Below are 27,350 nucleotides of genomic sequence, written 5' to 3'. Positions count from 1 at the left end.
CCCTCTGTCTTCCCCTCCTCTCTCCATTTATCTCTGTCCTATCTAATAATGATGCCATCAAAAACAGCAACAAGAATAACTACAACAAGAAAAAAAACAACAAGGGCAACAAAAGGGAAAATAAACAAGTAAATATAAAAAATTTAAAAAACATTACTGATAAAAAAGCAATGCTGAGCAGTGAGGTTGTACAACAGGTATACAAAGTAGTAAATTAACAAAATGAGATCATGCAAATACTAGAGGAAATCAGTAAAATAGGAAACGAAAGCTACTTCTACAAAAAGTCAATAAAATAAAAAAAAATGTTTATCAAGGAAAGAAGACAAAGCACAAATATGAGCAAATAAAGAGAAAATATCACTAAAGATTGCAGAGTCATAGAGTTGTTGGTATGTCACTAGCATACTAATGCAACTGAGAACAACTATAATGCCAACAAATTAAGACTACCCACATGATGAAATAAAACAAATGCACTAAAAGAAACAGTAAAACTGGCTTAAGAGTGGCCAGGAGGTGGCATATCTGTATAAGTGCACATAATACTATGCACAAGGACCTGGGTACCCACCTGAGGGAAAGTTTCTGGAGTGGTAAAGCAGGGCTGCAGGTGTCTCTCTGTCACTTTCTCCCTCTCTATCTCCCCCCTCTCAATTTCTGTCTCCGTCCAATAATAAATAAAATAAAAGTATTAAAAATAATAAAACTGGCTTAAGAAAAAAATAGTTTTTTAATTTCTGACAAGTCTAGAAACATAGACTTATATAACTCAGTAACTATATTTGGAAATTTACCCAAGAAAACCTAAATACATATTTATGCAAAGACTCACACATGGACACTTATCATAAGGGTTATCATAGAAACTAACAAGAGACCATTCAAACAGTCAATAACAAATTAATGACCAAGAAAACTATGATGCACCGATAGAAGAAAGTAAAATAACTATTAATCCAGACAACATAGATGAGTCTCAAAAACATTTCACTAAATGAAAGATGATATATACAAAGTAACAAAGAAATATTTGACTTTTAAAAATTTTTTATCTTTATTTTGTTTGATAGAAACAGCCAGAAATCAAGAGAGAACAAGGTGATAGACAAGGAGAGAGGCAGAGAGATACCTGTAACACTACACCACTTGCAAAGCTTTCCCCCTTGTAGGTGGGGACCAGGGACTTGAACTCAGGTCCTTGCTCACTGTAAGGCGTGTGCTCAACCAGGTGTGCCACCACCTGGCCCCTTGACTCCCTTTTAAAGATAAAATCTATTGTGACAGAAAGTAAAATTTTGGTATCCTCAGAAAGAAGACAGAAGACAAAATTATGGGGACAGTAGTGGCACACTTGCTTAAGCATAAACATTAAAATACCCAAGGACCCAGGTTCAAGCCCTTGGTCCCCACTTACCACTTATGGAAGGGGATTTTCACGAGTGGTAAAATAGTGCTACAGGTGTCTCCCGCCCACACACACACCACTGTCTTTCCTCCTCTTAATTGCTCTCTGCCTCCAACATAAAAAAAAAATATTTGTGATGAAGCATTAAGTCCGTATTTTGCTCTAATGCAAATGTTCTAGATCTAATATTTATAATTACATAAGAATACAAGTCAAAAATGGTACCAAAATAAAAAGCACATATCATTTAGTAAATAAGAAGATTTAGTTAAGCAGAATGGTAATTTTAGAAAAATAATTTGGGTCAATTGTTTCTACAAACCTTTATTCTCCAGTTGTCTCCAATATCCTCTTTAATTCTGCTTAACCAAGATTCATCAAACCAAGACACATCACTAAAACAAAAAAGTAATATTAAAACATTTTAATTATACAAAAATATCACATTGAATCAACAAAGTTATGTCATTTATCCTGTCCTCAATAACAACAAGAAACATCACCTAGACTAAGCTGCTGAATTTTTGCTGGTAGTTGAGGATTTTCTTTGGAATTCTTCACAATAACTTACTTAGTACATTAACACCTAAAGTTTCACTTTCAAAATAAACCAACTAGAGACAGGAAAAAAAAAAACAAAGGATTTTTTTTCCCAAGGCTCTATCTTGAATTTAAAAAAGCAAAGCTGAAATTTCTTTAAAAATATTATAGCATTAAAAAAAATTAAAAAAAATTTTAAAGATTATAGCTTTCAGTAGTCATTCTGCCTCAGATGTTTTTCTTTTCTTTCTCTTATTTATTTATTTTGTTTGAGGGCGGATGGAGGGGAATTCCTACTTTTTTTCTATTCTCATATTTTTCATTTGTTGTTGAGGTAAACTTGGTTTACCACCAGGTCCAATTACTAGCTAAGTCCCATACTACTGAATAAGAAGTAAACAGTGCATCATGAAAACATCCTGCCTCTTCAGATTATAAATAGCTCACAGAGGAGTCAAAGCTAAGGGAGCTTAATTTTCTAATGCTTAAGGCCTATTATACTGTATTATCTCGTTTCTACTTCATTTCACAAGTTCTACTGAATGAGATTTCATGTGAAATACATCTGTTTATGATTTTCTTTATAAATAATCTTGTGTAATCTAAAGCTTTTACAGAGATTTTTTTATGTCTATAATGGTTTTGAAAGCAGTGTCTTGGGAGCAATAGTTTTTAGGTGCACAACATTTTTCTTTTTCTTTAATTTATTTAGAAACATTTTAACAACAGAATTGTGAATGTTTTAATCTGTCACTTCCTGCTATTTCTCAATGCCAAATACTTTCATTAGAAGTCAAAATACTGGAGGTTCCCGGAAGATGGCGGACTGAGAAGGTGCTAGTGGCTTTAGCTCTGACCACATCTCCTGGAAACAGGATTTTCTGCCTTTAGTATGCCAGCCAATAAGGGGTCCTAGTGGTGACACCAAGAAGGTGACTATAACTTAATTTGGGTTAAGAATTAGAGTAGGAAACGGGAAAAAATTTTTTTCCTTTTAATTTTTAAGCATACCTCCGTCCCCTGCCCCCCATAACCAGTCCCTGGGGACCAGCTCCTAGCAGGGGACCTTTACTTTAGCAAATTCCTGTCCCACCAGGGAGTATCATTCATTCTAAGTCTATACCCTTCTGAAACCTCTGGCCTTTTTTCTTTCTAAGTAGCCAACCCCCCCACCTTACCCCGCAAAGCTAATTAAATAATTAAAAATAAATACATTAAAAAAACCTTTTCCTTTCACTGCTCTTTTATGACTCTTCTTTTTCTTATCTTTTTCTTTTTTTTCACTTTCTTTTTTTTTCTTTTTCTCATTCTTGTCATCCTTTCTTCCTTAATCCTACAGCTTCCAAAGTCACAGCCCCCAGCCCCCACACCACCAAAAAGTGTGCTTTTTTGAATTCACTGATACACATTTGGGAATTTCATTTCACTGCTCTTTAATTACAGCTCTTTTTCTTATCTTTTCCCTTTTTCTCTCTTGTCTCTTTTTTTTTTTTATCCTGTCATACACTTATTTCTTCTTCTTTGCCTTTCTGAATTTGTAAATTATTTTGGGGAAGAAATCTGACTCAGAGTGGACTCTCTATGTGTGTATCTCTGCTCTAGTTCCCTTTACCTTCTTGTTACCCCTAGATAAACAGTGGATAGTAGATTTGCATAACTGTCTATTCTTGCTATCCTTTCTTTCTTTTCTCTTTCTTCTTCACTGGGATTTGGTTACTATATATTCACGGACTGGAGAAACTGTTTGGCTAACTGGTAACGATTAAACTGCTTCAATACTTGCTTCAGTTGCTACTGTAATTCCTGAGGTTGGTGAGTGCAACTGTCATAATGGTATTTAGTACAGTGTTACTTGTACTGAAGACACAACAACTGAGGAACAACAGAGCATAAAAAAAGAAACACATAAATAAAAAAAATGGGTAGATCAAAAACAAATAAAACTGCTTATCCAATGAAGACAAGAAACCAGAAGAAACTACAAATCAGCCAGAAGTAACCATAGATAAGAAAAGTATGCAAGCAATAATAAACTTATTAATCACAGAAATGAAAACAACATTGGAGGAAAGGAATGGCAGTATTAGGGAAACAACAGTTGAGACCCCCAAAGAAAATACTGATTATCTTGAGGCAATTAGAGAACTGAAAGCTGAAATAGCTGTAATGAAGAAAGAAGCTGAGGCAAGGGAAAGCAGACTAACAGAAGGAGAAAACAGAATTAGTCAGACAGAGGATGAGTTAGAGAAAACGAAGAAAGAGGTGAAAGAGCTTAAAAAGAGATTGAGAGACACTGAAAACAACAACAGAGACATATGGGATGATCTCAAAAGAAGTAAAATTCATATAATTGGCCTGCCAGAGGAAGAAAGAGAGGAAGGGGAAGCAAACATTCTAGAGGAAATAATAGAAGAAAACTCCCCAGACCTGAATAACAGAAAGGACATCAAGATTCAAGAGGCCCAGAGGGTACTAAACAGAATCAACCCAGACCTGAAGACACCAAGACACATCATAGTCACAATGAGAAGAAGTAAGTATAAAGTAAGGATCCTAAAGGCTGCAAGAGAGAAACAAAAAGTCACAAACAAGGCAAAACCCATAAGATTATCTGCAGACTTCTCCACTAAAACTCTAAAAGCCAGAAGGAAATAGCAAGATATCTATCGAGCCCTGAATGAAAAAGGGTTTCAACCAAGGATAATATATCCTGCTAGACTTTCATTCAAACTAGATGGAGGGATCAAAACCTTCTTAGACAAACAACAGTTAAAGGAGGCAACCATCACCAAGCCGGCCCTGAAAGAGGTTCTAAAAGACCTCTTATAAACAAGAACATCACTATAATACTTGCAATATATCAGAGCAAACAAATTTTTTTTTGAACAATGGCACTACAATACATTAAATCCATAATATCAATAAAAGTTAATGGCTTAAACTCACCCATCAAAAGGCACAGGGTGGGGGGATGGATCAGAAAACATAACCCAACCATATGCTGCTTGCAAGAATGCCATCTGTCACAACAAGATAAACACAGACTTAAAGTGAAAGGATGGAAAACTATCATACAGGCTAATGGACCACAAAAAAGGGCAGGAACAGCCATTCTCATCTCAGACATGATAGATTTTAAATTAAATAAAGTAATAAAAGATAGGCAAGGACATTACATAATGATTAGAGGATCAACCAGCCAAGAAGACTTAACAATTATTAACATCTATGCACCCAATGAGGGACCATCTAAATACATTAAGCACCTACTGAAAGAATTTCACAAATACATCAATAGTAATACAATAATAGTGGGAGACTTCAATACCCCACTCTCACACTTAGACAGATCAACAAAGCAGAGAACCAATAAAGATACAAGAGAATTGAATGAAGAGATTGACAGACTGGACCTCTTGGACATTTTCAGAGTCTTTCACCCCCAAAAACTGGAATACACCTTCTTTTCAAATCCACATAACACATAGTCAAGGATAGACCACATGTTAGGCCACAAAGACAGCATCAATAAATTCAAGAGCATTGAAATCATCCCAAGTATCTTCTCAGACCACAGTGGAGTAAAACTAACATTTAACAACAGACAGAAAATTATTAAAAGACACAGAATTTGGAAACTAAACAACATGCTCCTTAAGAACCACTGGGTCAGAGACTCACTCAAGAAGGAAATTCAAATGTTCCTGGAAACTAATGAAAATGAAGACACAACCTATCAAAATATCTGGGACACAGCGAAAGCAGTACTGAGAGGGAAACTTATAGCCATACAATCACATATTAAACACCAAGAAGAAGCTCAAATGAACGACCTTACTGCACACCTCTAGGACTTAGAGGAAGAGGAACAAAGGAACCCTAAAGCAACCAGAAGGACAGAAATCACTAAAGTTAGAGCAGAAGTAAACCACATCGAAAATAAAAGAACCATACATAAGATCAATGAAGCCAAATGTTGGTTCTTTGAAAGATTAAACAAAATTGACAAACCCCTAGCCAGACTCACCAAACGAAAAAGAGAGAAGCCTCAAATTAATAGAATTGTAAACGATGGAGGAGATATCACAACTGACACCACAGAAATCCAGAGAATCCTGAAAAACTTCTATAAAGAACTATACACCACCAAGCTAGAGAATCTGGAAGAAATGGAACAATTCCTAGAAGCATATGTCCTTACAAAACTGAACCAAGAAGAACTAAAAAATCTAAATGCATCAATCACAGACAAAGAAATTGAAACCGTTATTAAGAATCTCCCCAACAACAAAAGTCCTGGACCAGATGGCTTCACAAACGAATTCTACAAAACTTTCAGGAAACAGTTAGTACCCATACTTCTTAAGCTTTTCCATAAGATTGAAGAAACAGGAATACTCCCTTCCACCTTCTATGAAGCCAACATCACCCTGATACCAAAAGCTGATAGGGACAGAACAAAAAAGGAAAACTACAGACCAATATCGCTGATGAACATAGATGCCAAAATATTAAACAAGATCTTGGCCAACCGGATACAGAAACATATCAAAAAGATTGTTCATCACGACCAAGTGGGATTCATCCCAGGAATGCAAGGCTGGTTCAACATCCGTAAGTCAATCAATGTCATTCACCATATCAATAAAAGCAAAGCCAAAAACCACATGATTATCTATCTCAATAGATGCATAGAAAGCCTTTGACAAAATCCAAAACCCATTCATGCTCAAAACTCTACAAAAAAATGGGAATGGAAGGGAAATACCTCAAGATAGTGGAGTCTATATATAGCAAACCTACAGCCAACATCATACTCAATGGACAGAAGCTGAAAGCATTCCCCCTCAATCAGGGACTAGACAGGCCTGTCCATTGTCACCGTTACTCTTCAACATAGTATTGGAAGTTCTTGCCATAGCAATCAGTTAAGAGAAAGAAATCAAAGGAATACAGATTGGAAGGGAAGATTTCAAGCTCTCACTATTTGCAGATGATATGACAATATACATAGAAAAACCTAAAGAATCCAGCAGAAAATTACTGGAAGTTATTAGGCAGTATATCAAGGTATCAGACTACAAAATCAATGTACAAAAATCAGTGGCATTTCTTTATGGAAACACTAAATCTGAAGAAGAAGACATCCAGAAATCACTCCCATTTACTGTTTCAGCAAAATCAAATATCTAGGAATAAAGTTGACCAAAGAAGTGAAAGACTTGTATGCTGAAAACTATGAGTCGCTACTCAAGGAAATAGAAACTGATACCAAGAAATGGAAAGATATCCCATGCTCATGGATTGGAAGAATAAATATCATCAAAATGAATATTCTCCCCAGAGCCATATACAAATTTAATGCAATACCCATCAAAGTTCCACCAAGCTTCTTTAAGAGAATAGAACATACACTACAATAATTTATCTGGAACCTGAAAACACCTAGAATTTCCAAAACCATCTTAAGAAAAAGAAACAGAAATGGAGGCATCATACTCCCAAACCTTAAACTATATTATAAAGCCATCATAATCATAACAGCATGGTACTGGAACAAAAATAGGCACACAGACCAGTGGAACAGAATTGAAAGCCCAGAAATAAATCCTCACACCTATGGACATCTAATCTTTGATAAGGGGGTCCAAAGGATTAAATGGAAAAAGGAGGCTCTCTTCAATAAATGGTGCTAGGAAAACTGGGTTGTAACATGCAGAAGAATGAAATTGAACCACTTTATCTCAGCAGAAACAAAAATCAACTCCAAAGGGATCAAAGACCTGGATGTCAGACCAGAAACAATCAAATACTTAGAGGAAAACATTGGTAAAACACTTTCCCATCTATACCTCAAGCATATCTTTGATGAATCAAAACCAATTGCAAGGAAGACTAAAGCAGAAACAAACCAATGGGACTACATCAAATTGAAAAGCTTCTCCACATCCAAAGAAAGTATTAAACAAAGAGACCCCTCACAGAATGGGAGAAGATCTTCACATGCCATACATCAGACAAGAAACTAATCACCAAATATACAAAGAGCTCAGCAAACTTAGCACCAAAAAAGCAAATTATCCCATCCAAAAATGGGCAGAGGATATGAACAAAACATTCACTACAGAGGAGATCCAAAAGGCTAACAAACATATGAAAAACTGCTCCAGGTCACTGATTGTCAGAGAAATGCAAATTAAGACAACACTAAGATACCACCTCACTCCTGTAAGAATAACATACATCAAAAAGGACAGCATCAACAAATGCCGGAGAAGATGTGGGGACAGAGGACCCCTTTTACATTGCTGGTGGGAATGTAAATTGGTACAGCCTCTGTGGAGAGCAGTCTGGAAAACTCTCAGAAGGCTAGACATGGACCTTCTATATGATCCAGTAATTCCTCTCCTGGGGTTATATCCCAAGGACTCCATAACACCCAACCAAAAAGAGGTGTTTACTCCTATGTTCATAGCAGCACAATTCATAATAGCTAAAACCTGGAAGCAACCCAGGTGCCCAACAACAAATGAGTGGCTGAGAAAGCTGTGGTATATATACACAATGGAATACTATGCAGCTATCAAGAACAATGAACACACCCTCTCTGACCCATCTTGGACAGAGCTAGAAGGAATTATGTTAAGTGAGCAAAGTCAGAAAGATAAAGATGAGTATGGGATGATCCCACTCATCAACAGAAGTTGATTAAGAAGATCTGAAAGGGAAACTAAAAGCAGGACCTGACCAAATTGTAAGTAGGGCACCAAAGTAAAAACCCTGTGGTGAGGGGTAGACATGCAGCTTCCTGGGCCAGTGGGGGGTGGGAGTGGGTGGGAGGGATGGGTCACAGTCTTTTGGTGGTGGGAATGGTGTTTATGTACACTCCTAGCAAAATGTAGACATATAAATCACTAGTTAATTAATATGAGGGGGGAAAATCAATTGTATGTCTCAAAGTTTTTCAAAACACAAACTGAATCTTTTTAATATATAGGCTGTGTATTTGATATGCAGATTCTCTCAAAAGCCTAGACCAAGTAGATCAGAAGCATCCAATAGCACAGCTATATACAAGATACTGGGTACTGTACAGCAAACCATAACAAAAGGACTTTTAAAGGTTAACCCAATTACCAAATAATGTGATGATAACATTAACTATCGATTATCTTTTTGAACCCTAAGACAGCAGGAACCTCACATCTCCACTATAGAGCCCCTACTTCCCCCAGTCCTGGAACCCTTGGATAGGGCCCACTTTCCCGTATGCCTCTCCCAATCCATATCAAATAATATTGCATCTGCCGATCACAACCTAACCAACACAATTATTGCCACCTCAACATGCTTCATCTCAGACTGTGTCCGGAGACTTCACGTGTGGAATGACAACCCTTCAGCTTCATTACTCGGGTGAGACCTTTCCTTTCATCTCAGGTGGTTCACTTTCTAACAAAGTCCCAAAACCTAGATATACACCAGTTTCTGTGAGAGAGAGCATATGTTCACACATATCCATAAGCTACTGTGAAATATATACCTGAAAGCAGAAGTACACTAGAGTTTGCAGTGAGTACCTCCCTAACAATTCCTCTCCACTATTCCAAGCTTTGGGTTCATGACTGCTCAACAATTTGTTTTGCTTCGTATGTTAACTCTCTTTTCAGTCACCAGGTTCCAGATGCCATCAGGAAGCCTTCCAGGCTTCCCTGGATTGAAGATCCCCCCAATATGTCCTGGAGCTCAGCTTCCCCAGAGACACACCCTACTAGGGAAAGAGAGATGCAGACTGGGAGTATGGACTGACCAGTCAACGCCCACGTTCAGCAGGGAAGCAATTACAGAAGCCAGACCTTCTACCTTTTGCAACCCACAATGACCCTGGGTCCATGCTCCCAGAGGGATATAGAATGGGAAAGCTATCAGGCGAGGGGGTGGGATATGGAGATTGGGTGGTGGGAATTGTGTGGAGTTGTACCCCTCCTACCCTATGGTTTTGTTAATTTATCCTTTCTTAAATAAAAAAATTTTAAAAGAAAAAAGAAAAAAAAGACAAAAGAAAAAAAAGTCAAAATACTGTTGATTTAACATGGATAAAATTATTTTTGTTTAGTGTCTTCTTTTATTATATATACATATGCTTTATGGAGTGATAGCTATGGATATTACTAGTGGAATAATTTGTTGTCATTATAATGTAGGAATATTAATAATAAATATTTCTTGAGATTTTATGTGTCCAATTATCCTCCATCAATTAAAAATTTTTTTAATGACTTTGTTATTTGGTTTTGGACAAATATAGAATTTGTGAGGAAAGGGAAGAGAGAGGAAGGGAAGCAGAGAGATAACTATAGAGAGATAACTTCTGAAGCTTCCCCATGCAGCTGAGGACCAGAGGCTTGAATCTGGGACCCTGTGCACTATAACAAGTACATTCTCTTGACTATGCTACTGCCTTGTTCTGTGATACTAAAACATTTTAAAGACAAATAAACTAAAGATTACTAAGCACAGGTAACTTCAACAATATCAGTCTTATTTAAGTTTTATTTTTTATTCATCTCTATATGACCATATTAATATTGATTTCTGTGGCAGACAGTTTAAGAGGAACACAGGTAAAGTAACACAATAAGCAGTAGCTGACAAATAACTTTAGAACATTTTTTATTTAAAGACACAAATTAAAGATACAAATTTCCAAATACATCAAGATCTTCTTTTTATTCATTTTCATTCTTTTTATAAAATAGCCCAAAGAAACAAGATATTTAGACATGCATTTGAAAAGCCCAAGTTACCTACTACTTGTAACTAATCCTCACTTGATTAACCAAATAAATCATATATCATGTCTGACTGAAAAAAGTCAAAATATAGTGAATTTTTATTTTACTTTATATATACATATGTATTTTATTTTACTTTATATATATATATATACATATATATAATTTTTATTCATAAAATGGAAACACTGACAAGACCGTGGAATATGAGGGGTAAAATTACACACCATTCCCACCATCAGAACTCTCTATCCAATCCCCTCCCTGTTGGTATGCATGAGACCCCTTCTGTTTCATTTGGTTTAAATCCCCCCTGCTTAACACTATTCTATTTACATAACCACTTCATTCTATTTACATAACCACTGTTAACAAGTACCACCCTCCCTCCAGGGCATTGGTGGTTCAGTGATAGGATTCTCGCCTGCTCCACCCCCTCCTTGTCACACTCTGATTTTCACCAGTCACTTTTCTCTCCACCCTCTCTATGTCACATCCTGTTTCCACCCTACTTGGCAAGTATATATAAAGACAGCATTGTGAGTTTTACAGTACCTTGAGTTTAGCTTAGCTCATCTTAGATTGTGCTGTGTCCTGCATGAATAAAGAGATACTGCCTACAGCTCAACCACGAGTCCCTGGTCGTCTGTTACCCGCCCGTGAAGCCAGCCCAGCGAAAACAACATAACCCGTCGAAAACAACACCTCCCCTGATAGCTTTCCTATTCTTTAACCCTCTGGGAGTATGGACCCAGGATCATTATAGGGTATAGAAGGTCGGGTTTCTATAATTGCTTCCCCACTGAACATGGGCGTTGACAGGTCGATCCGTACTCCCAACCTGTGTCTCTCTTTCCCTAGTGGGTCAGGGCTCTGGGGAGGCGAAGCTCCAGGGCACATTGGTGGGGTGGTCTGCCCAGGGAAGTCCAGTTGTTACTGTCACTGGTCATCTCCATCAGGAACAACATAATGGATCCCTTTGTGGGCCACCATAGGACCTTGCTGTCAATGTAGATCAACAATGGTAGGGACTGTTTCATCCTCTGAAGGGAGGTTGGGTAACATACTCTACCTTGCTGGGAAATTGTGCCAATGCAGTCACATCTGCCATGTTGTCCCCTCAGGCTACTGCTAGTTCCCACGAGACTTAGGACATTCTCAGAGTGCCTGTTCAGCCATGTTGTGCCCTCAGGGCATTGTCTATATCCCCGAAATATTTGGAGTGCTTTGGTTACTCCTCCCCCCTCCCATTCTCACGAGAGTTATTATCCTATCCTGGAGTGCTATGGTTACTCCTTCCCCTTCCCATTCTCGGGAAAGCTGCTCCTATAAAAGCTCTTCTTCTTCCGCACCTTGTTCTCTTGCCAGCACTCCACTCCAGTGTTCAGACGCAGTAAAGGTTACTGCGTGAGGCGGCCATTTTCGCTACCTCCACGTGGCCCAACCTGCTTCTCTAGCACCCAACTCTGAGGTACCAGCACAAATAAAGATTTGTGTTTACTCTTCACTCCAGACCCCCTCTCTCTCTTCTCCGTGGCCCGCGCACAACAACACTACCTACCACCTGAGGAAGATGGGTCCTGAAATTGGTGCAACCTGGAACATTCCTACTCGAGACCACAGAATGCAAGCTCAGACCTACTTTATTTACTTAAATTTTTTAAAATATTTATTTATTCCCTTGTTGTTTTGTTGTTGTAGTTATTATTGATGTTGTTACTGATGTCATTGTTGTTGGATAGGACAGAGAGAAATGGAGAGAGGAGGGGAAGAGAAAGATATACACCTGCAGACCTGTTTCATTGCCTATAAAGCGAGTCCCCTGCAGGTGGGGAGCCAGAGGCTTGAACCAGGATCCTTATGCCAGTCCTTGCACTTTGCGCCACCTGCGCTTAACCCGCTGCACTACTGCTCAACTCCCTTTATTTACTTCACATTAGATATAGTAGAGAGAAATTGAATGGGGAGATGGAGATAGAGAATGAAAGAGAAAGGCAGACACAAGTAGACCTGCTTCACCACTTGTAAAGTTTCCGCCTTGCAAATAGGAGGCAGGGGCTCAAACCTGGGTCCTTAAGCATAGTAGCACGCACACTGAACTGGGTGTCTCACAGCCCAATCCTATTGCAGAATTTTTAAATTATTTTGAATGGGTACTATGAAATTCTTCATTTCATTTACTAAGCTCTTTAGAAATACAGTGTTAGGGGGTCGGGCTGTAGCACAGCAGGTTAAGTGCCCATGGCATGAAGCGCAAGGACCAGTGAAATGATCCAGGTTGGAACTCCTGGCTCCCTACCTGCAGGGGGTTGCTTCACAGGTGAAGCAGGTCTGCAGGTGTCTATCTTTCTCTCCCTGTCTTCCCTTCCTCTCTCCATTTCTCTCTGTCCTATCCGACAGTGATGACAACAATAATAATGACAATAATAATAACAACAACAATAATAATAAACAAAGGCAACAAAAGAGAAAAATGGCCTTCAGGAGCAGTAGATTTGAGCATAGGCATCAAGCCCCAATAACCCTGGAGGCAAAAACAAAAAACAGTGTTAGAGCTTACTAAGCATAGAAATAATTATTTCTTTTGGGGGTTGGGTGGTGGTGCACCTGGTTGCAAGAGCTGAAAGATTGATCCACCTGCAGAGGGGAAGCTTCAGAAAAGGAAAACCAGTGCTATAGATCTCTCTCTCTCTCTCTCTCCCTTTCTATCTCTCATCTCTCAATTTCTGTTTTCTATCCAATATATAAGAATAAAATATTTGAAAAAAAAGAAATAATAATCACTAGCTTTGTAGATGAAACACACTGAGACAAATAAAGGCAAATCATTTTACTTTTTAAATAATTTAATAAATTATTAATGACAACCACCATTAAATAATCTTGGTCAGGATAAAAGATATAATATATGCTATTTACTCAGCACTGCTCTATAGAATGAGATTTAGCATAACTGTTACAGCTGTTAATTAATACTAAGTTCTTTAGAAACCCTATGTTACATAGCACTGACTTTGGGGGCCAGGTAGTAGCATACCTAGTACACGTTGTTGTTATTATTGTTGTTGATGATGTTATCCTATAGGACAGAGAGAAGTGGAGAGACGAGGGGAAGACAGAGAGGGAGAAAGACAGACACCTGCAGACCTGCTTCACTGCCTGTGACAAGACTCCCCTGCAGGTGGGAAGCTGGGGGATAGAACCAGGATCCTTATGCTGGTCCTTGTGCTTTGCACCACATGCACTTAACCCGCTGTGCTACTGCCCAACCCCCAGTATTACCCATACTATATAGACATGTCTACTCCCATGGTGTACTACTTGACATTCATATGCATTCATACCCTGTAGCACAGTTTTCATATCTTCCATTTTCTATCAAGTGAATCTCTGAGGCCATGGATTTATTTTTAATCCATTGCCCACAGATAGTTGACAGCTTTGCATTTATTCATATTTCTTGATAATGTATTTCCTAAATTCCTTCTCTTGATAGCTCCTCTGGATCTGTATTATTCTGGATAATGTGTTGATTTTCTAGAACTGGTTTTTTCCTACTTTTACTCATCTACTTTGGTTTCTGTTGTTGGCCAGCAGGTAGTATTTGGTTCTGCTTTGTATGTTCGTTGTAGAGGAAGGAAGGATTTTTGAAGAAGTGATATAGTATCATGGTGCCTGATGTCCCTTAAAAAGAGTCCTAGTTGGGGTGGGAGTGTGGGGGGTAGTAGAAGAATCCCAAGGGTCTTTCTGCTCATCTCAAACTTTTCAATGAAAGTAGGAATCCACTATGAGTTCAAAGTCACTTTTCCCATCTGCAGGGCACTCTAACCCTATACACTAGGGTCTCTACGGCAGACTGGGATACTTTAGAGTTTGGTCGGCTTATCTGTTGCCACAAGGTACAATGTTCAATTCCCTGGTTAGTCTTGATTGTACCCTGGAGTTCATTCAAGTGTCTGTGGCCTTTACAAGTACAAATAGCAGTTCTGAGCTCCTTTCCTAAGTCATATGATTCCTGAGTGGCTCCACATGGGACCTTTAAATCCATGGCAAGGATCTGAAGCAACTGCAGATATACTATCCACTTGCAATTCATTGTGCCATTATTCCACTTGAGTCTTTTTCTACTTTATCTTCTGTCCCTGCTGTCCACATGCAATCACCAATCTTCAGACAGTGTTTTTTTTTATTTTTCCTTTTATCAGAAATCCCAACTATGCTCTGATGAAATTAACATAATTCATCTTAATATCTGTTTTCTGGAAAACAGTCAATTTCCAGAGACTAAGTTGCCATAGCTCCTCCTGAAAGTTCCCAAGACTATAAATTTCACTCCACTTAACACCATGCTAGCATGCCATACCTATGACCAAAATAACAATGTACCTCCTCCAAAGTTCACTGGACCCCTCTTCTTTTATATGCACTGCCCCAGACCCTTTTGGTTACCTCAGATTTTCAATCCAAGTCCAAAGTTTGTCTTCATTCAAATTTGTTTTCCCTTGCCTTATTTCTTCACTTGCCCCATTAGAGTATTTTCTTCTTCTTCTTTTTTTTTTTTTCTTCTAAAGTCCTTTAGTACTTCTTGTAGGGCCAGTTTAGTGGCAATAAATTCATTTAGCTGTTGTTTGTCTGGAAAGCTCTCTATCTTGACTCCCCCCATATGGTCTAAATACAAAGAAATCATCACTGATTGGGTAAATAAAAATATTTTTTAAATTCATCTGCCTGAAACTTGTAACCACCAAATGTATTCATTTCTAATTCCCGTCTGGAATATGTAACCATTCTCTTTTGAGCAGATTAATGTTGCTCATGTTCAATTTTCCCAGATGTTACGGCTATAATTACCAAAATAACTAGGCTATGTATATAAATGATATACATCTACCCTACTGTTTACTTGTTTTTTATTTTTAATGTTTTAATTATCTTTAATTACTAGATAGAAACAGCCAGAAACTGAGAGGGAAGTGGGAGACAGAGAGGGAGGAAGACAGGCGATGCCTACAGCCCTGCTCTACCTTCTGTGAAGTTTACCCCCTGCAGGAGGGGACTAGGGTCTTAAACTTGGATCCTTGAGTATTTTCACATGTGCTCTCAATCAGGTGCACTACCACCTGGCCCCAACCCTGTTTACTTGGAAGGACTTAATGCAGGTAGTCAAAACTGTCAAAGTAACTTTTTTACATCAGATTAAGAAATGAAGTCCCACCTATATTAGGATGAGCTCCAATCCAGCCTGATCATTGCTCTAAAAAGACAAGAGATACAGACATAGAAGGAAAACAGAAACTCTCTTTGCCAGATAAAGATACAGATTAAACTTGTCCTACTAAAACTAAAGCATGCTAAGGGGGACCACATACTGGAAAAAGGTAAGAATTATCTTGATTTAGAGACTTCTTATTGAACACGGCATTGGCCAATGATTTCTTTCAGGAATGTTTGCCTCCACAACTATGAAAAAGTGAACTTTTGTTGTTTTAAGGCAACTTTGCTAAGGCAACCCTAGGAAACTAATCCACTTGTCATTATTTCAGTGGTGCTGTCTATGTACATTTTTAAAAGAAGACATGTGCATTATGTATTCAGACTAAAGATAACAGTTAAGGTGTGGTAGCTCTCCAATAATAATTCCATGACTCTCAGCTCTAAATCATATATACTGAGAATCAATTTTTAAGATATTATTTATTAGGAGCATATTGCCTCAGTAAATAAGGATTATCTGTCAAACTCTACTCCTTCCTTTTAAAATAGAACTCCCATAGGGCACCAAAGTGAAAAACCCTGGGGTGAGGGTGAGGGTGGATATTCGGCTTCCTGGGGATGGAGGTGGGGGCGGGGGTGGGATGGGACACAGTCTTTTGGTGGTGGGAATGTGTTCATATACACTCCTATTACTTTGTAGTCATATAAATCACTATTTAGTTAATATGAGAGGGGAAAATTTGATTGGACGACTCAAACTTTTTAAAGTACAGACTGAGTCTTTTTTAATACATAGGCTGAGTCTTTGATATGTTGACTCTCAAAAGCCTAGACCAGGGAGAACAGAAGCAACCGGTGACACAACTATATACAAATAATGTCAAAGGACATAAATTATGGTGATGTTGGGTATTATACAGCAAATCTTAACAAAGGGATTTTTCAAAGTTAACCCAATTACTAAATAATGTGATTATAACAATAACTATCTATTGTCTTCTTGAATCCTAAGACAGCAGGAACCTCACATTTCTACTAGACCCCAGTCCTGGAACCTTAGGGTGGGGCACACTTTCCTGCATGCTTCTCTCAATTCATACCAAATAATATTGCATCCACAGATCACAACCTAATCAGTGCAACACCTCAGCATGCTTCACTTCAGACTGTGTCCAGAGACTTCAGGTGTGGAATGACAACCCTTCAGCTTCTTTAGTCAGGTGAGACCTTCCCTTTCATAGTATTCTCTAATTCCATTCCAGGAGATTCACTTCCTAACAAAGTCCAAAAAAGCTAGATATAGACCAGGTCCCATGAGATAGAGCATATGTTCACACGTTTCCATAAACTAGGGCAAAATATACACCTGAAAGCAACAGTACACAATAGTCTGCAGTGAATCAGCATAAAGTTCCTAATGAAATAGTATCTAATTAGACTTAGATACACTCCTCACCTACTTCCTATTACAGTTCTCTTACTCAATCCAAAGCTAACCTTAGCAAAACAAGGACTGCAAAAGCTGAATAAGGGCAATAAGAGACTGGCATACTTTAAGGATGACTCTTTAGTCACTATCAGGCCACCCCATCAGCTCGGGCCCTATTCAAGGAGTCCTGAGATTCCCAAACAGACATGATGGGCTTAGACCTCTCTCCACTGTTACAGGTCATCTGTATCAGGAACAACAAAAAAGACCCCTTTGTGGGCCCCCCATAGGACCTTGCCCTCAACTTGGATCCGAAGGGTGGATGGACAACATACTCTATGCTACACCTGAGGAAGACGGGCTGATATTGGGGCAGCTTGGAATGTTCCTACTCATGACCACAGAATGTGAGCTCAGATGTACAGGGATGCAAAGGTCACATAGGCTCCTAAGCTGAATATGGGCCCCAGATCACATCAGATATATGGGGTTTATAGTCAACAATCTTTATACCCCTTCCCCATATTAGGGAGCTACTCTCTTCCCTGACCCAGCTTTCTGTTGTCCCATTTCCAGCCATGACATCACCTCCCCAGAAAATAACTTGGATACATCTGTATATCAGATTTCAGGCTCAGAGAAAAAATAAAAGAAAACTAGTATAGCCACAGGCCTTTTGGAATAAAACTAAAATATGCCTGCTAGCTATCTAGAAAATAGAGGACCCCCCAACACTTCATCTGCACTATTCTAGGCTTTAGGTCCATGATTGGTCAACAATTTGTTTGGCTTTATATGTTAACTCTCTTTTCAGCCATGAGGTTCCAGATGCTAGCATGATGCCAACCAGACTTCCCTGTGTCATGGAGCTCCACTTCCCTAGACCCCAACCTACTAGGGAAAGAGAGAGGCAGATTGGGACTATGGATCAATGCCCATGTTCAGCGGGGAAGCAATTACAGAAGCCAGACCTTCCACCTTCTGCATCCCACAATGATCTTGGGCTCATACTCCCAGAGGGAGAAAGAATAGGAAAGCTATCAGGGGAGGGGATGGGATATGGAGATCTAATGGTGGGATCTGTGTGGAGTTGTACCCCTCATATCCTATGGTTTTGCTAATGTCTCCTTTTTAAAATAAATAAATAAATAATGTAAAAAAAAAAACCAGAACTCCCCTTTAGATCTTGCTTGAGTAACAACTTTAATGTATCTTAATGTCAAGAAGAATAGTAATCCATACAATATGTAATACAACACATTACATATTACTAGATATATATACATACACAACGTCCTCTGAAGTGTTGTATAAAATACATTTAAATTTGGACTTACAGCAGGAATATGACATACTGACGCAATGAGGGGAAAGTATGTGCTATAAACTAAACTGTCTAGGTTCAGACTTTTCAAGTTAAAAAACTGAAAAAGATTAAAAATATAAACAGTCCTTACATGATAAAGAAGCTTAGATATTTAAGACCATACAGAAAGAAAAAAAAATGTAGTTCAAAACTAAGAGTTAAGCACAATTTCATGTCATGATTTGTTTTATAAAGAGAATTTTTGATTCATTAGCTATTACACCACATATGCACAAAATCTACTTGGAGATAATGAGGGAATAAAAAGCCACAGAGAAAGAGCCAGCAGAAATAGAAGAATCCAATGTAAGAGTTGGAGATAAAGGATACACTCAAACTAAAATGGCCTGACCCTACTCTAGGGCTCAGCAGAAGAGCATAGAATTTACATGACTGAGGTCCCAGGTTCAGTTCCTGACACCATATATGCTCTAGCTTCTCTCTGTCTCTTTGTCATGAAACAAAGACAGGCAGACAATACTAGAATGCAGAAAGTCAAAAAGCCTTCACAGCAAAAAACAAGTGTTTCCTACTGTATTTTGGTACAAGGTAAACAAATACCAGCACAGACACAGAAATAAGTTACATGACACCATTAAGTGGACACACGCCATAGACATCTGTACCAAACAAAAAGGTATCTGCATCTGCAATACTTAGAATATACTGCAGTGAGAAAAAGGCAACTCGTATATTCTAATAGCAAAATAATGATTATTTCCAAATTATGAAGAATGCTTGGCTCATGTTCATTAAGTCACCTTGAAAATGATCAAGGTTAAAATAAACAGCATACATAAGAAAGCAAAGTAGTAAGGCATGCTTTACAAAGACTACCCTCCAAATTGTTAACATGTCAAATTTGTCTCACAGTGTTAGTACTGAGTTAAACATAAACTGCCTTTTATATCAGGCAATTGTGAAACTCAAGTAACTAGAATTTCTCTACCCTTTTATTTTTCTAAGAATGGTAAAGAATTATTTCAGGTCACCTAAAGATTTTTCAATGTCAGTCACAACAAACCTTTACAACATCATGGCAACAATTAAATCAGATCTGCTTTAAAACAATGCAGCATAAGTAGGATCCTGATCACAGTGAAGATTATATCTATATATTTTAAACTACTGACTACAGAACTGACTGTCCAAGGGTACATTTCATTATAGACAGTATAACTTATATTCTTGTATGGTGATTTGCAAAGTTAGGAAATAACAGATTTAGATATTACATAGTTTAATCCTATATGATTATATGATATACGGCTGACATAAACAGAATCACTTCATTAGTAAAGGCTACCAAGTGTCTATGACTTCTATTTATATATCACTTTACTACTGGCAGTCCTATAGTTATTACTAATTAAAAGATAAGATTTTATATTTAGCATAAAATTATACTTATAGATTTACTATTTTATTATCTTAAGCTTCAATCATCCTACAATCATAACCTTCATGCACTGATAACTTAAAATGGCAATCAATATTCAAGGAAGCAAGCAATTATAACAGTTAACCTGCTTCTTTCAGCTGTTGTAGCTTGTAAATAAGACCAGAACACTTTTAAAATTAAATTCTCAAGTAATGATCCTGATTTCTCATTTAATTAAGACATATCTTAAATGAACAAGCAAAGAACAGTGAGATAGTAAACTTCATTGTTCCCTATAGGCAAGGATGCCTGGGCAGCGACACCTGGTTATCATCACTTACTATGGAAAGGTTTCAATAACCTTTTAGAATACAAGTCGAAGTTCTCTTCATCAGTATCAAATTTACACTTCCTTCACAAGGAGTTTGGGCCGGTACTTACATTTGATGTAGAACTTGTGCCATGGCAACTCCATTAGTTAGCTGCTGGACATCTTTACAAGGTGCAGTAGTATTGAATGTCTGCAGCTAAAACAATACACAGAAAGTGACTTCAGTGCTTCTTTACATCTACAGGGTGGCGTTAGAAAATATACAACATATATACTGCATGTGTGAAAGGTTTTATAATGAGGAATGGTGAGTAAACTAAAAAGTTCATTTAGGAGGCCATGAGGCTCAAGCACAGTAACAAAAATGTATTCTTTTTTCTTTCTTTTTTTTTTCATGGAAAAAAAATTAAAAGACATATTAGGGAGAGGGAAGACAGCGTAACAGTTATGCAAATAAATTCTCATGCCTGAGGCTCCAAGTCCCAGGCTCAATTCCCTACACCACCATAAGCCAGAGCTGAGCTGTGCTTTGGAGAAAAATTAATGAATCAAGTCAGATTACTGGCTGACCTCAACCTAGAGTAGATAGAGCTCCCCTGGGTGTCTTCTGTATTTATAAAGCAAGTCATCAGAAAATTCTTCTCCAATATTAATATCACAGGAGATGGATTTTTTTCACAACTGACAATCAATAGAAACTCACCTGTGGGTTAACTCTACTCTTATATTCTCAATCTCAGCATTTTAAGATCTTCCTAAAGATTCGGCACTTAGAATTTGTGTGAATTTCGGTATATAGTACTAGTTGGGCTGAACAATGTAAATTATTAGTGGTATTTATCTTTCCCCTATCTGTCTGATAAAGATTGCAAAAATTATGGAACAACTAAAAAAACATATCATTTATTTGGTGAAATCTAAACTAAAATTTTACTTTAATTTCCGGTGTCATATAGTCAAAATAATTTTCAAACTGTCATATACTTTCTCCACCATAAAAATGATTAATTGAAAGTACAGTCCCAAATTTTTCAATAAAGAGCTTTATAACATTTCTAAGAATGGCCTTATGATGAATTCTAAGTCATAAAATCAATTTTGTAGGGCCAGGAGATAATTCACCTAGAAAGGCACATATTTTATGATGCATGAAGCCATGGGTTCAAATCTCAACACAACTGGGGGCACCATGCACAACATGGTGGGGCTACACAGTTGGTAAAGAAATAATATGGTGTCTCTCTCCTTTCTCCTATATCTCTCACTAGTCTCTTGCTCTCCTCCAACTTCTCTCCCTTTCCAAAATAAAAATAAATAAATAACAATTATAGTCAGTCCACCAAGGCCACTCAATTCTACAGTACAATGAAACCTTTGCAAGGTCATGGATTCATTTCCTTGTGCTAAAAATAAATAAAAACAAAGATAAATCTTTTACTTTATTTTTACAGATGCCATGCATTCATTCATTGATTATTAGAAAGGGGTGGGGGGTATAAGGTGTTGCTAAGGAGTGAACTTGCAGCCCCTGGAGTCTAAAGCCTGCAAGTAGGTACTCCAACATGCTGAGCTATTTGCCCTGCCCAAAACACAGTTTAAGGACTCCTCAAGAGGCATTTCTTCACTCAACCATTTTTGATGACTTCTCTAATTCTGTTTAAGGTAGTTCTATTGTCCTGTCTCCCTCCTCCACTCCCTGGTGAAAGATGAGAATTTATTTGCAGTTATCTTTTCACTTCCAAAATTTGGCCCCATCCTCACTCTATCTTAACATTATAACTCTATTTCCTTCTCTTCCTTTCAAAATGCAACATTATCCAGCATGAGTACATCAAGAGACCAGGGATGCATGACAAACATCTCTTCCACTACTTCCTTTTAATCTACAATGAAACAAGACCAATTTCTGCATTACTGCTATGGTTTTTCCCAACTGTCTGTGAGGAAAAAAAAAAAAACATTTTCCCCGATTGTAATTACTGAATGCCACCAATCTTCTAGGATACAGTTAAAAACTGTAAAACCCCATTTCTGTAGGTACCTACAAAAACCTATGTATTTCATGGTGTAATACAAGCCTCTGACGCCAGGGCCAAGACAAGGGTATTTACTACCACCCCTTTGATTCAGTGTCATGGAGATCCTAGACAGGTTTTGCTCCTGAGACAGAACGGAAAATAGGTTAGAATGAGGATCTGACTCCTAAAAGCAAATGAGATGGTCTCAGAAAATGTGAAATATTATACACACAACATATAAAGAAGTTCATGGGTTTTTATTGCTAGGATGGGATAGGAGTGGCAAACAGGACAGACAGTTCATGGTCTTTCCAAAAGATAATACACCTAAGAATTGAGCGATGAGAAGCAGGCAGTCACTGTTAAAATGAGAACAGTCCTGAAAGAACTAGAAGAAGAATGTTTCAGGGAGGAAAAATTTGTTGTATCCAATTGGGGAAGAAAAAAAAAGCTCAACTTCCTCAAGAAAAACATAAAGTCGTGAGTCGGGCGGTAGCACAATGGATTAAGCACAGGTGGTGAAAAGCACAAGGACCGGTGTGAGGATCCCAGTTTGAGCCCCCGGCTCCCCACCTGCAGGGGAGTCGCTTCATAAGCAGTGAAGCAGGCCTGCAGGTGTCTGTCTTTCTCTCCCCCTCTCTGTCTTCCCCTCCTCTCTCCATTTCTCTTTCTCCTATCCAATAACAACAACAATAACTACAACAATAAAACAAGGGCAACAAAAGGGAATAAATTAAATAAAACTTAAAAATTTAAAAAAGTAAAATAGAAAGTCCATGCAGCAAACAGAATGAGTGTGGCATGCCTTTCTTTCACTTGCTGAATTTAGCACACTGGTCACTTTTATTATCCTGATCTTATGGGTGAAAGAAAGGCCTTAGAGAAAAGAAGTTCAGTTGCAGTGGGTTGAGGACTGAATGAAAGCAAAAAGGGTAAGTATAAAAAAATTCAATAAATTTGAATGTGAAGCGAAGGAGCCAAAACATATGGGCTTTAATAAGGGAATAGGTAATTTCAACATTTTTTTTAAGATATGGAAAACTTGAGCATGTACCAATAAAGAAATCAACAGAAAAAAAAGAGTGAAGTTGTGGGGGCCAGGTGGTGGCGCACCTGGTTGAGCACACATATTACAGTGCACAGGGACCCGGGTTCGGGCCCCCAGGTCCCCACCTGTAGGGGGAAAGCTTTGCAAATGATGAAGCAGGGCTGCAGGTGTCTCTCTGTCTCTCTCCCTGTCTATCTCCCCTCCTCCTCTCAATTTCTGGCTGTCTCTATCCAATAAATAAGATAATAAAAAATGAAGTTGTAAATAAAGAAATGGGATAAATGATAAAGCAAAGTTTTAGAATAAGTGGAAATTTGTTGGATGTAGTCAGAGACAAATATAAAGAGGTGTCCATCTGCTTGATGGGGACAAGAATGGAAGGCTCCAACAGAACACTGATAAAAATTTGCAAAGAGAAAATTTTGTTAGAGGAACAACATGGCACCTTGTAATCATAAAGCTGGGCATGGTTGTGAGCTATCACATCATTTATAGAGATAATAGACTGCACAATAATTCAGTTTTCTCCAGGGTTTCACAAGCTTGAGAGAAGCAGAGAAGCAAAGCATAAGTCATTGTTTACCATCTACAATTCCTTATTGTTCACTTTATAACTTTTTTTCAGCTTAAGGAATTTTGCCGTTCACTCTCCAATGAAAATGGAGAGTTCTCTGATTATTTTTGACATTTCTTCCTCAGTGCCTTGTGCAAAGTGGAACTCAACAAAAACAAGAGGACGTGCGCAGTCAAGACTGTTTTTTGAACTGCAGTACAATTGCAGAAAGGCCTGTTACTGCATGGCCTCACGTATGCCAATGACATCATAAAGACTAAGTTTACTACTTAAAGCAGACATGTAGAGCAACACAACAATGTAACAAATTAGGACACACCCTGTAATTAGTGACTTGCTTTGAACAAAACACATCATTAAACCTAATGCTGCCTTCCATCAGGGGCAGTCTTAAATGCCCCACCTACACCCTCATACTTATTTTTAAATGAAAATACAGATCAACAGTTAGTTGAGTAGAACCCACACTAGATACTTGCATTCCATGTCAAGGCAAAAGCTATTTTATTACGCCCAAAGGGTAAGGGTTGCTTTAAATTAGTGTTATTTCCAATAGGCTTCTGAAATTTCTTGACACTTTCCTTGATTTCTCATTCTTCCAAACTGCACACATAAACAAATCCTTAGAGAATCTCATCAACCAATTACCGCCTTCAGATCCAGTCTGTTTACATTCCATTCTGCACACACTCCCATACACACCACTCAACAATTGGATTGGGGGCAGGTGACATCCATAGTGACTTCTGGGCCATCAAGCACCATCCTTTGCTCACCATATGGGTTAAAAAAAAAAAATCTGAAGGCCAACTCTATGAGAGAGCTGAGCTGTCATTCTGCTAACTAGAAATACTCTGAAAGATGTCTCCTGCCCAAACCCAATAATAATGATCAATAATATAAATACCAATCATGTATAATGTGCAAAGAAAAACGGCCTGCCTTTCTTTCTTTCTTAAAGAAAATACTGCCCATCTGTAGAGAGGGGGAGCCCACCCTGGGGAGAAAATGAGCACACACAAGCACACCCAACATTTTCTCCTCTACATAGCAGACAATGTGGAAACCATCTCTTCTAAAAGGCTTCCACAAAATCGGGTTTCCTGGGTGGGTGGTCCTGGAGGAGCGATAATTAAAGGGGGAAAAAAAGAAAAAGAAAATGAAAAAAGGCATAGCTTGACCACCTGTAGCGAAAGGTGGGCGGAGTGGGAGGGAGGTTTCCTGGGGCAGGTGGGGGTCTTCACTGTGTTTGCAGGGGGGAAGACACAGGTCTGTGCTCCGGAAAAGTCCAGGGCCTGGGACACCAAGTGGAAGGGGTGGAAGCAGGGAAAGAAAAGGCTTAAGGAGCTTAGCTCCAGCCACAGCTGTTGAGTGCAAGACGCGGAGGTGCAGGGGTCCCCCCTCCCCCCTGCACACACACCGAGACCCGCAGGTGGCACCCAAGGGTGACAGCAGACCCGGAAGGCAATGCACCTGAGCCCAGGGCACAGGTAGCCCGAGCTCACCTGGGGACAACTGGCTACACTCCCCCCACACACACACACACACACACGCGCGTCCCGGGCACCCCTAGGTCCCTCTCCGCGAACGCACCCACTCACTCACTCACCCAGATGATGAGACTGTCACACAGGGGCAGCTCCGACTGCCGGAGAGGCTGCGTCTCCTCCATGGCGGCGGCAGCAGCGGACACTGACACCTCCCTGGGCCCGCGCTCCTCCCGGGAGCCGCCGTCGACAACCTGCGAGCCCGCCCCCGAGAGCCCGCGGCTCAGCCGGGCGCCCGCGCTGCTCACGCACGAAGCCTCGCGCAGCCGACGTCGCCGGCGTAACCTCGCCCCCCTCCCCAGGAGCCCCCCCCACCTCCTCCGGCTCCCGCCCCCTCCCTCGTGGGGCCCCCAGAGCGCCGCTCCGCACCTGAGCCCCGCCCCCTTTTGCCTCGCACGTCTCTCCCGCCTCGCCCCCCCCCCTCTTTCCCCGGCCACGCTGAATGACCTGCGCGAAAGCCAGTCACGGAGAAGATAGGTGCCCGGGAGGGGCGGGCCGGGCGGGAGAAGGCGGGAAGAGCTGGAATAGGTTGCGCGGGCGGGGCTGGTGATTGGACGCACCCTCCTGGAATCTGACCAATCAGCGTGAAACAAGACAGCCTGGAGTCTGTGTGTGGGGAGGGGTTTATGACCTGGCAGGTGTAGTGAGGACCTGGAGGTGGTGGCAGAGGTGGAGTAAGGAGCCCCTGCGCGGCTGACTGGACACCTCTGGTGCTCTAGCGGCTGCAGGTACCAAGGCTTGAGGGAAAGGAAAGGGAATTTCCTTTTTTTGGGGGGAGGCGGGGGTTAGGATAGCTTCTGGCTATAGCTGTAAGAGACATGTTCTCTGCACCCAGGACTTTGGAAATAGATGTGGCCCGTGAATAGAAATCACTCCACATACGGAGAGTTGGTTTTGTCCTCGTCGTTCATTAGAAAGGGGTGTTTGGGGGCTGGGCTGTAGCGCAGCGGGTTAAGAGCGCAAGGACTGGCGGACTGGCTTAAAGGTCCAGGTTTGAGCCCCCGGTTAGGTTCTCCACCTGCGGGGGGGGGGGGGACCTTTCACAGGCGGTGAAGCAGGTCTGCAGGTGTCTGTCTTTCTCTCCCCCACTCTGCCCTCCCCTCCTCTCTCCATTTCTCTCTGTTCTATCCAATAATAATAAACAAGGGCAACAAAAGGGGAAAAATAGCCTCCAGGAGCAGTGGATTCGCAGTGCAGGCACCAAGCCCCAGCAACAACTCTGGAGGCAAAAAAGAGGAAGGAAGGAAGGAAGGAAGGAAGGAAGGAAGGAAGGAAGGAAGGAAGGAAGGAAGGAAGGAAAAGGAAAGGGAAGGAAGGGAGGGAGGAAGGAAGGTGTTTTTATTTCCAGACACGGCAAAGAAATGTGCTTTTCTAATGGGGGGGGGGGCTAGTAACATAAAGCCGCTGAAATAAAAATAATAATAATAAATAATAATAAGCAAGTGATCTCAAGCCATGGGCGATTTATTTTAAATTAGGCAAAAAGGAAAGCCATTTTTAGGTTGGGAAACGAAAGAAATGATCTTTCAATTTGGGGGGGGGATAAAAAAAGGAAAGATAAAAATGTACATTATGCCTACCTATTTTTCTTTGGGTTTGAAACTTGTACTATCTAAGAATGTTCCTGGGGAAAGAGATAGCTTAAACTTAGAAAATCTCCAGGGTACAATATATGGATTAAGCTATTAAAATAGACTAG

General features: G+C 39.6%; 1 protein-coding gene across 1 annotated transcript in view; it reads right to left on the bottom strand.

Moving 5' to 3' along the window:
* HOOK1 (hook microtubule tethering protein 1) overlaps positions 1-25,953 on the bottom strand; it is a 74,905-nt gene extending 48,952 nt beyond the window's left edge. Inside the window, exons 1-3 of the mRNA XM_007522721.3 lie at positions 25,714-25,953; positions 20,575-20,660; positions 1,731-1,803 (exon numbers count right to left, since the gene is read on the bottom strand). Coding sequence (XP_007522783.1) covers positions 1,731-1,803; positions 20,575-20,660; positions 25,714-25,776 — 222 coding nt within the window. The 5' untranslated portion in view covers positions 25,777-25,953. The remainder of the gene's footprint in view (positions 1-1,730; positions 1,804-20,574; positions 20,661-25,713) is intronic.
* Between the last annotated feature and the right edge of the window lie 1,397 nt (positions 25,954-27,350).

Source organism: Erinaceus europaeus, chromosome 13 (assembly GCF_950295315.1).
Source record: "Erinaceus europaeus chromosome 13, mEriEur2.1, whole genome shotgun sequence".
Taxonomy (NCBI): Eukaryota; Metazoa; Chordata; class Mammalia; order Eulipotyphla; family Erinaceidae; genus Erinaceus; species Erinaceus europaeus.
This window is presented reverse-complemented; position numbering and strand designations above follow the sequence as displayed.